The sequence below is a fragment of the Salvelinus fontinalis genome, chromosome 30 (assembly GCF_029448725.1).
Source record: "Salvelinus fontinalis isolate EN_2023a chromosome 30, ASM2944872v1, whole genome shotgun sequence".
NCBI classification, from domain to species: domain Eukaryota; kingdom Metazoa; phylum Chordata; class Actinopteri; order Salmoniformes; family Salmonidae; genus Salvelinus; species Salvelinus fontinalis.
The window spans coordinates 6,985,468-6,996,472 of record NC_074694.1 but is presented as its reverse complement, the minus strand read 5'-3'; the positions used below and the strand labels follow the sequence as shown (position 1 = coordinate 6,996,472).

Below are 11,005 nucleotides of genomic sequence, written 5' to 3'. Positions count from 1 at the left end.
GAGGGACAGTGAACATGTCTGGGGCAGCAGTGTGTCTGGGGAGAGAGAGGGACAGTGAACATGTCTGGGGGAGAGAGAGGGACAGTGAACATGTCTGGGGAGAGAGAGGGACAGTGAACATGTCTGGGGCAGCAGTGTGTCTGGGGAGAGAGAGAGGGACAGTGAACATGTCTGGGGGAGAGAGAGGGACAGTGAACATGTCTGGGGAGAGAGAGGGACAGTGAACATGTCTGGGGAGAGAGAGGGACAGTGAACATGTCTGGGGGAGAGAGAGGGACAGTGAACATGTCTGGGGAGAGAGAGAGGGACAGTGAACATGTCTGGGGCAGCAGTGTGTCTGGGGGAGAGAGAGGGACAGTGAACATGTCTGAGGAGAGAGAGGGACAGTGAACATGTCTGAGGAGAGAGAGGGACAGTGAACATGTCTGAGGAGAGAGAGGGACAGTGAACATGTCTGAGGAGAGAGAGGGACAGTGAACATGTCTGGGGAGAGAGAGGGACAGTGAACATGTCTGAGGAGAGAGAGGGACAGTGAACATGTCTGGGGAGAGAGAGGGACAGTGAACATGTCTGAGGAGAGAGAGGGACAGTGAACATGTCTGAGGAGAGAGAGGGACAGTGAACATGTCTGGGGCAGCAGTGTGTCTGGGGAGAGAGAGGGACAGTGAACATGTCTGAGGAGAGAGAGAGGGACAGTGAACATGTCTGAGGAGAGAGAGGGACAGTGAACATGTCTGGGGAGAGAGAGGGACAGTGAACATGTCTGGGGAGAGAGAGGGACAGTGAACATGTCTGGGGCAGCAGTGTGTCTGGGGAGAGAGAGGGACAGTGAACATGTCTGGGGGAGAGAGAGGGACAGTGAACATGTCTGGGGAGAGAGAGGGACAGTGAACATGTCTGGGGCAGCAGTGTGTCTGGGGAGAGAGAGAGGGACAGTGAACATGTCTGAGGAGAGAGAGGGACAGTGAACATGTCTGAGGAGAGAGAGGGACAGTGAACATGTCTGGGGAGAGAGAGGGACAGTGAACATGTCTGAGGAGAGAGAGGGACAGTGAACATGTCTGGGGAGAGAGAGGGACAGTGAACATGTCTGAGGAGAGAGAGGGACAGTGAACATGTCTGAGGAGAGAGAGGGACAGTGAACATGTCTGGGGCAGCAGTGTGTCTGGGGAGAGAGAGGGACAGTGAACATGTCTGAGGAGAGAGAGAGGGACAGTGAACATGTCTGAGGAGAGAGAGGGACAGTGAACATGTCTGGGGAGAGAGAGGGACAGTGAACATGTCTGGGGAGAGAGAGGGACAGTGAACATGTCTGGGGCAGCAGTGTGTCTGGGGAGAGAGAGGGACAGTGAACATGTCTGGGGGAGAGAGAGGGACAGTGAACATGTCTGGGGAGAGAGAGGGACAGTGAACATGTCTGGGGCAGCAGTGTGTCTGGGGAGAGAGAGAGGGACAGTGAACATGTCTGGGGGAGAGAGAGGGACAGTGAACATGTCTGGGGAGAGAGAGGGACAGTGAACATGTCTGGGGAGAGAGAGGGACAGTGAACATGTCTGGGGGAGAGAGAGGGACAGTGAACATGTCTGGGGAGAGAGAGAGGGACAGTGAACATGTCTGGGGCAGCAGTGTGTCTGGGGGAGAGAGAGGGACAGTGAACATGTCTGGGGAGAGAGAGGGACAGTGAACATGTCTGGGGAGAGAGAGAGGGACAGTGAACATGTCTGGGGGAGAGAGAGAGGGACAGTGAACATGTCTGGGGAGAGAGAGGGACAGTGAACATGTCTGGGGAGAGAGAGGGACAGTGAACATGTCTGGGGAGAGAGAGAGGGACAGTGAACATGTCTGGGGAGAGAGAGAGGGACAGTGAACATGTCTGGGGGAGAGAGAGAGGGACAGTGAACATGTCTGGGGAGAGAGAGGGACAGTGAACATGTCTGGGGAGAGAGAGGGACAGTGAACATGTCTGCGGAGAGAGAGAGGGACAGTGAACATGTCTGGGGAGAGAGAGAGGGACAGTGAACATGTCTGGGGCAGCAGTGTGTCTGAGGGAGAGAGAGGGACAGTGAACATGTCTGGGGGAGAGAGAGGGACAGTGAACATGTCTGGGGAGAGAGAGGGACAGTGAACATGTCTGGGGAGAGAGAGGGACAGTGAACATGTCTGGGGAGAGAGAGGGACAGTGAACATGTCTGGGGAGAGAGGGACAGTGAACATGTCTGGGGAGAGAGAGGGACAGTGAACATGTCTGGGGAGAGAGGGGGACAGTGAACATGTCTGGGGAGAGAGAGGGACAGTGAACATGTCTGGGGAGAGAGGGACAGTGAACATGTCTGGGGAGAGAGAGGGACAGTGAACATGTCTGGGGGAGAGAGAGGGACAGTGAACATGTCTGGGGCAGCAGTGTGTCTGGGGAGAGAGAGAGGGACAGTGAACATGTCTGGGGAGAGAGAGGGACAGTGACCATGTCTGGGGAGAGAGAGGGACAGTGAACATGTCTGAGGAGAGAGAGGGACAGTGAACATGTCTGAGGAGAGAGAGGGACAGTGAACATGTCTGGGGCAGCAGTGTGTCTGGGGAGAGAGAGAGGGACAGTGAACATGTCTGGGGAGAGAGAGGGACAGTGAACATGTCTGGGGAGAGAGAGGGACAGTGAACATGTCTGGGGAGAGAGAGGGACAGTGAACATGTCTGGGGCAGCAGTGTGTCTGGGGAGAGAGAGGGACAGTGAACATGTCTGGGGGAGAGAGAGGGACAGTGAACATGTCTGGGGAGAGAGAGGGACAGTGAACATGTCTGGGGAGAGAGAGGGACAGTGAACATGTCTGGGGCAGCAGTGTGTCTGGGGAGAGAGAGGGACAGTGAACATGTCTGAGGAGAGAGAGAGGGACAGTGAACATGTCTGAGGAGAGAGAGGGACAGTGAACATGTCTGGGGAGAGAGAGGGACAGTGAACATGTCTGGGGAGAGAGAGAGGGACAGTGAACATGTCTGGGGGAGAGAGAGGGACAGTGAACATGTCTGGGGAGAGAGAGGGACAGTGAACATGTCTGGGGAGAGAGAGGGACAGTGAACATGTCTGGGGAGAGAGAGGGACAGTGAACATGTCTGGGGAGAGAGGGACAGTGAACATGTCTGGGGAGAGAGAGGGACAGTGAACATGTCTGGGGAGAGAGAGGGACAGTGAACATGTCTGGGGAGAGAGAGGGACAGTGAACATGTCTGGGGAGAGAGAGGGACAGTGAACATGTCTGGGGCAGCAGTGTGTCTGGGGAGAGAGAGGGACAGTGAACATGTCTGAGGAGAGAGAGAGGGACAGTGAACATGTCTGAGGAGAGAGAGGGACAGTGAACATGTCTGGGGAGAGAGAGGGACAGTGAACATGTCTGGGGAGAGAGAGAGGGACAGTGAACATGTCTGGGGGAGAGAGAGGGACAGTGAACATGTCTGGGGAGAGAGAGGGACAGTGAACATGTCTGGGGAGAGAGAGGGACAGTGAACATGTCTGGGGAGAGAGAGGGACAGTGAACATGTCTGGGGAGAGAGGGACAGTGAACATGTCTGGGGAGAGAGAGGGACAGTGAACATGTCTGGGGAGAGAGAGGGACAGTGAACATGTCTGGGGAGAGAGAGGGACAGTGAACATGTCTGGGGAGAGAGAGGGACAGTGAACATGTCTGGGGCAGCAGTGTGTCTGGGGAGAGAGAGGGACAGTGAACATGTCTGGGGGAGAGAGAGGGACAGTGCACATGTCTGAGGAGAGAGAGGGACAGTGAACATGTCTGGGGAGAGAGAGGGACAGTGAACATGTCTGGGGAGAGAGAGGGACAGTGAACATGTCTGGGGAGAGAGGGACAGTGAACATGTCTGGGGAGAGAGAGGGACAGTGAACATGTCTGGGGAGAGAGAGAGGGACAGTGAACATGTCTGGGGAGAGAGAGGGACAGTGAACATGTCTGGGGAGAGAGAGGGACAGTGAACATGGGCTCCATGTCCAGAACAGCAGTGTAACTAACATGTTGTCTCCTCTCTACAGTCCATGTCCAGAACAGGGGATGGGAGATGAGTTCAACCTCATGGATCATTCTGACCTCTACATACTAGACTTCAGTAAGTATCCCCTCTCTCTTTCTCGTGCTCACTCACTCTCTCAATTCAAAGGTCTTTATTGGCACGGGAAACATATGTTTACATTGCCAAAGAAAGTGAAATAGATAATAAACAAAAGGTAAATAAACAATGAGTGAATGAGAGTGAATGGCCTGGCCTTAGTCAACACCTACATCGCTAGACACGTCCACTTCTTCAATAGATTTTCAAGACCATTTAAATCAAAACTGTAACTAGGCCACTCAGGAACATTCAATGTCGTCTTGGTAAGCAACTCTATTTGGCCTTGTGTTTTAGGTTATTGTCTTGCTGAAAGGTGAATTTGTCTCCCTGTGTCTGGTGGAAAGCAGACTGAACCAGGTTTTCCTCTAGAACTTTGCCTCGTTCTATTACGTTTCTTTTCATCCTAAAAAATAACTCCCTAGTCCTTGCCAATTTATTTTATTTTATTTTGAACTTAACCTTTATTTAACTAGACAAGTCAGTTGAGAACAATGATGGCCGACCAAAAGGCCTCCTGCGTGGTTGGGGGCTGGGATTCAAAATATAGAACAAAACACGACACCTTTTGTTTATTCCATGCAAAATGACCTCCAGCAGGCCACAAATGTGCATGTGTCTGCTCAAACGGTCAGAAACAGACTCCATGAGGGTGGTATGAGGGCCCGACGTCCACAGTTGGGGGTTGTGCTTACAGCCCAACACCGTGCAGGACGTTTGGCATTTGCCAGAGAACACCAAGATTGGCAAATTCGCCACTGGCGCCCTGTGCTCTTCACAGATGAAAGCAAGTTCACACTGAGCACATGTGACAGACGTGACAGAGTCTGGAGACGCCGTGGAGAACGTTCTGCTGCCTGCAACATCCTCCAGCATGACCGGTTTGGCGGTGGGTCAGTCATGGTGTGGGGTGGCATTTCTTTGTGGGGCCGCACAGCCCTCCATGTGCTCGCCAGAGGTAGCCTGACTGCCATTAGGTACCGAGATGAGATCCTCAGACCCCTTGTGAGACCATATGCTGACACATGCACATTTGTGGCCTGCTGGAGGTCATTTTGCAGGGCGCTGGCAGTAAACCTCCTTGCACAAAGGCGGAGGTAGCGGTCCTGCTGCTGGGTTGTTGCCCTCCTACGGCCTCCTCCACGTCTCCTGATGTACTGGCCTGTCTCCTGGTAGCGCCTGCATGCTCTGGACACTACGCTGACAGACACAGCAAACCTTCTTGCCACAGCTCGCATTGATGTGCCATCCTGGATGAACTGCACTACCTGAGCCACTTGTGTGGGTTGTAGACTCCGTCTCATGCTACCACTAGAGTGAAAGCACCGCCAGCATTCAAAAGTGACCAAAACATCAGCCAGGAAGCATAGGAACTGAGAAGTGGTCTGTGGTCACCACCTGCAGAATCACTCCTTTATTGAGGGTGTCTTGCTAATTGCCTATAATTTCCACCTTTTGTCTATTCCATTTGCACAACAGCATGTGAAATTTATTGTCAATCAGTGTTGCTTCCTAAGTGGACAGTTTGATTTCACAGAAGTGTGATTGACTTGGAGTTACATTGTGTTGTTTAAGCGTTCCCTTTATTTTTTTGAGCAGTATATATATTTACACCTTCGCATATCTTTTATATATTTTCTTTTCCAAAAACTCAACTTCAAAATACTTTCCTGCAACCCGCCTCACCAATTTAAAAAAAAAAAAAAGTATTTTTTTACCTCAAATCTGAAAATCCACAATAGAAGCTAACCAGAAGCTAACCAGAAGCTAGCCAGAAGCTAGCCAGAAGCTAGCCAGAAGCTAACCAGAAGCTAGCCAGAAGCTAACCAGAAGCTAGCCAGAAGCTAACCAGAAGCTAGCCAGAAGCTAACCAGAAGCTACCCAGAAACTAGCCAGTTTACTGGCTAACGTTAGTATTTCAGCTAACCACGGTTTGTGGTCTTCAGCTATTCCTTTAGCTCGAAAATCTATTGCCACTTTTTTACAACGCGACTCAGACCAGAACATACCGGACCTATTTTTTCTCCATATCCCCGGATTTCAACCGCAAGCTCTGGACATTTACACCTGGATTTCGAAGCTAGTTAGCTGCTACCCGTGTGACTATTGGCTTACGTCGATCCCGGAGCAAACATCAATTATTCTGGAGCTAGCCATCTGAAGAGTTCCACCAGCCACTCCTGGGCTACAATCACCTATCCGGACCCGTTTTACTGCCGATGCGGAGCCCCACCGGGCCTTCACGACTGGGATACCGACGTTATCTGCCCGAGGGAGTTATCCAACTGGCACCTCCGTCGCGATGTTACCTGAACGCCCATTCGCGGCCCGCTAATCGTTAGCTGTCTTATCGGCTATCTGAATAAGTCTATCGGACAATTTTTCTTGGGTCACTATAACTATATCTATTTTGCCAATTGGATTGATCCCCCCGACCACACGGAACCCCACTAATCTTCCGACGGAAACGCACGAGTTGGCTAAAAACATCCATCCTATGCTAGCTTGCTACCGATGGCCCAGCTGGCTGTCTGAATCGCCGTGACCCCAACCAACCTCTACTCGCCCCAACCTGAATCGCCCCAACCAACCTCTACTCGCCCCAACCTGAATCGCCCCAACCAACCTCTACTCGCCCCAACCTGAATCGCCCCAACCAACCTCTACTCGCCCCAACCTGAATCGCCGTGACCCCAACCAACCTCTACTCACCCCAACCTGAATCGCCCCAACCAACCTCTACTCGCCCCAACCAACCTCTACTCGCCCCAACCTGAATCGCCCCAACCAACCTCTACTCGCCCCAACCTGAATCGCCCCAACCAACGTCTACTCGCCCCAACCTGAATCGCCCCAACCAACCTCTACTCACCCCAACCTGAATCGCCGTGACCCCAACCAACCTCTACTCACCCCAACCTGAATCGCCGTGACCCCAACCAACCTCTACTCGCCCCAACCTGAATCGCCCCAACCAACCTCTACTCGCCCCAACCTGAATCGCCGTGACCCCAACCAACCTCTACTCACCCCAACCTGAATCGCCGTGACCCCAACCAACCTCTACTCACCCCAACCTGAATCGCCCCAACCAACCCCTCTACTCACCCCAACCTGAATCGCCCCAACAAACCTCTACTCGCCCCAACCTGAATCGCCGTGACCCCAACCAACCTCTACTCGCCCCAACCTGAATCGCCGTGACCCCAACCAACCTCTACTCGCCGTGACCCCAACCAACCTCTACTCGCCCCAACCTGAATCGCCCCAACCAACCTCTACTCGCCCCAACCTGAATCGCCCCAACCAACCTCTACTCGCCCCAACCTGAATCGCCGTGACCCCAACCAACCTCTACTCGCCGTGACCCCAACCAACCTCTACTCGCCCCAACCTGAATCGCCCCAACCAACCTCTACTCGCCCCAACCTGAATCGCCCCAACCAACCTCTACTCGCCCCAACCTGAATCGTCCCAACCAACCTCTACTCGCCCCAACCAACCTCTACTCACCCCAACCTGAATCGCCCCAACCAACCTCTACTCGCCCCAACCTGAATCGCCCCAACCAACCTCTACTCGCCCCAACCTGAATCGCCCCAACCAACCTCTACTCGCCCCAACCTGAATCGCCCCAACCAACCTCTACTCACCCCAACCTGAATCGCCCCAACCAACCTCTACTCGCCCCAACCAACCTCTACTCGCCCCAACCAACCTCTACTCGCCCCAACCTGAATCGTCCCAACCAACCTCTACTCGCCCCAACCTGAATCCCCCCAACCAACCTCTACTCGCCCCAACCTGAATCGCACCAACCAACCTCTACTCGCCCCAACCTGAATCGACCCCAACCAACCTCTACTCACCCTAACCTGAATCGCCCCAACCAACCTCTACTCGCCCCAACCTGAATCGCCCCAACCAACCTCTACTCACCCCAACTTGAATCGCCCCAACCAACCTCTACTCGCCCCAACCAACCTCTACTCGCCCCAACCAACCTCTACTCGCCCCAACCTGAATCGCCCCAACCAACCTCTACTCACCCCAACCTGAATCGCCCCAACCAACCTCTACTCGCCCCAACCTGAATCGCCCCAACCAACCTCTACTCGCCCCAACCAACCTCTACTCGCCCCAACCAACCTCTACTCGCCCCAACCTGAATCGCCCCAACCAACCTCTACTCGCCCCAACCTGAATCGTCCCAACCAACCTCTACTCGCCCCAACCTGAATCGCCCCAACCAACCTCTACTCGCCCCAACCTGAATCGCACCAACCAACCTCTACTCGCCCCAACCTGAATCGCCCCAACCAACCTCTACTCACCCCAACCTGAATCGCCCCAACCAACCTCTACTCGCCCCAACCTGAATCGCACCAACCAACCTCTACTCGCCCCAACCTGAATCGCCCCAACCAATCTCTACTCTCCCCAACCTGAATCGCCCCAACCAACCTCTACTTGCCCCAACCTCTACTCGCCCCAACCAACCTCTACTCGCCCCAACCAACCTCTACTCGCCCCAACCAACCTTTGCATCGCCGTGACCCCAACCAACCTCTACTCACCCCAACCTGAATCGCCCCAACCAACCTCTACTCGCCCCAACCTGAATTGCCCCAACCAACCTCTACTCGCCCCAACCTGAATCGCCCCAACCAATCTCTACTCTCCCCAACCTGAATCGCCCCAACCAACCTCTACTTGCCCCAACCTCTACTCGCCCCAACCAACCTCTACTCGCCCCAACCAACCTCTACTCGCCCCAACCAACCTTTGCTTCCTGCAACGCAAACTCAAAAAAAGTTCTGGGACACTGTAGTCTATGGAGAATAAGAACATCTCCTCCCAGCTGCCCACTGCACTGAAGATAGGAAACTCTGTCACCACCGATAAATCCACTATAATTGAGAATTTCAATAAGCATTTTTCTACGGCTGGCCATGCTTTCCTCCTGGCTACCCCTTCCCCGGTCAACAGCCCTACACCCCCCACAGCTACTCGCCCAATCATCCCCAGCTTCTTCTTCACCCAAATCCAGCTAGCAGATGTTCTGAAAGAGCTACAAATCCTGGACCCGTACAAATCAGCTGGGCTAGACAATCTGGACCCTGTCTTTCTAGAATGATCCGCCGCCGTTGCTGCAACCCCTATTACTAGTCTGTTCAACCTCTCTTTCGTATCGCCCAAGATTCCTAAAGATTGGAAAGCTGCCGCAGTCATCCCCCTCTTCAAAGAGGGAGACACTTTAGACCCAAACTGTTATAGACGTCCATCCTGCCCTGCCTTTTTAAATTCTTCGAAAGCCAAGTTAACAAACAGATCACTGACCATTTTGAATCCCACCGTACCTTCTCTGCTGTGCAATCCAGTTTCCGAGCTGGTCACGGGTGCACCTCATCATAACCGCCATCGATAAAAGACAGTACTGTGCAGCCGTCTTCATTGACCTGGCCAAGGCTTTCGACTCTGTCAATCAACGTATTCTTATCCGCAGACTCAACTAGCATCACTACTCTGGACGGTTCTGACATAGAATATGTGGACAACTACAAGTACCTAGGTATCTGGCTAGACTGTAAACTCTCCTTCCAGACTCATATTAAGCATCTCCAATCCAAAATGAAATCTAGGATCGGCTTCCTATTTCGCAACAAAGCCTCCTTTCACTCACGCTGCCAAACATATCTTCGTAAAACTGACTTTCTTACTATCACAGTGCCATCCATTTTGTCACCAAACCCCCATATACTACCCACCACTGCGACCTGTATGCTCTCGTTGGCTGGCCATCGCTACATATTCGTCACGCCAAACCCACTGGCTCCAGGTCATCTATAAGTCTATGCTAGGTAAAGCTTCGCCTTATCTCAGCTCACTGGTCACGATGGCAACACCCACCCGTAGCACGCGCCCCAGCAGGTATATCTCACTGGTCATCCCCAAAGCCAACACCTCGTTCGGCCGCCTTTCTTTCCAGTTCTCTGCTGCCAGTGACTGGAACGAATTGCAAAAATCGCTGAAGCTGGATGGAGACTTATATTTCCCTCACTAACTTTAAACATCAGCTATCTGAGCAGCTAACCGATCACTGCAGCTGTACATAGCCCATCGGTAAATAGCCCACCCAATCTACCTACCTCATCCCCATTTTGTTTTTAATTTACTTTCTGTTCTTTTGAACACCAGTATTTCTACTTGCACATCATCATCTGCACATCTGTCAATCCAGTGTTAATTTGCTAAATTGTAATTACTTCGCTACTATGGCCTATTTATTGCCTTACGACATTTGCACACACTGTATATAGATTCTTCTATTGTGTTATTGACTGTATGTTTTGTTTATTCCATGTGTAACTCTGTGTTGTTTTTTGTCGCTTTGCTTTATCTTGGCCAGGTCGCAGTTTTAAATGAGAACTTGTTCTCAACTGGCCTACCTGATTAAATAAAGTGAAATAAATAAAATAATCTGTTGTCAAAATGGGAAACCCGTTCTGACTTTGGCTGTGTTATCGAGTGGAAATTGCCTGGTTGCTAAAATTCCAAAAGCGAAAGGCAAATCCCTCCATCCCATTTCCTGTAACATGGCGGAGACTCTCGCTTGAGGCTTTTACTTTCTGTTTTGGTCCGCCAGCTTCAAAAAGCTGTAAAAATGATATTTTTTTGTTATTGAAAATGTATTTCACTGCAATTTAGATGGTACAATGATTCCATACTATTCAGTGCTTGTTTTCTCAATTACAGCGATTTCAGCGATTACAACTAGACACAAACACAAGGTCAGAACAGCTTTCTCATTTTGACAACAGATATTGCTCCGCCATTGGTGAAAAACATAGCCAAATATTACAGCCAATCACAACACTGGCGGTTAAGTAATACTGTC

The 11,005-nt window shown here is 51.8% G+C and overlaps 1 protein-coding gene across 2 annotated transcripts in view; it reads left to right on the top strand.

Moving 5' to 3' along the window:
* The window catches only part of LOC129828582 (kelch domain-containing protein 3-like), a 158,646-nt gene extending 153,633 nt beyond the window's left edge, over positions 1-5,013 (top strand). For both annotated transcript variants that reach the window (XM_055889633.1, XM_055889632.1), the window contains exon 9: positions 4,034-5,013. In XM_055889633.1, the coding sequence (XP_055745608.1) occupies positions 4,034-4,211 (178 nt within the window). In that variant the 3' untranslated portion in view covers positions 4,212-5,013. The remainder of the gene's footprint in view (positions 1-4,033) is intronic.
* Positions 5,014-11,005: the final 5,992 nt, after the last annotated feature.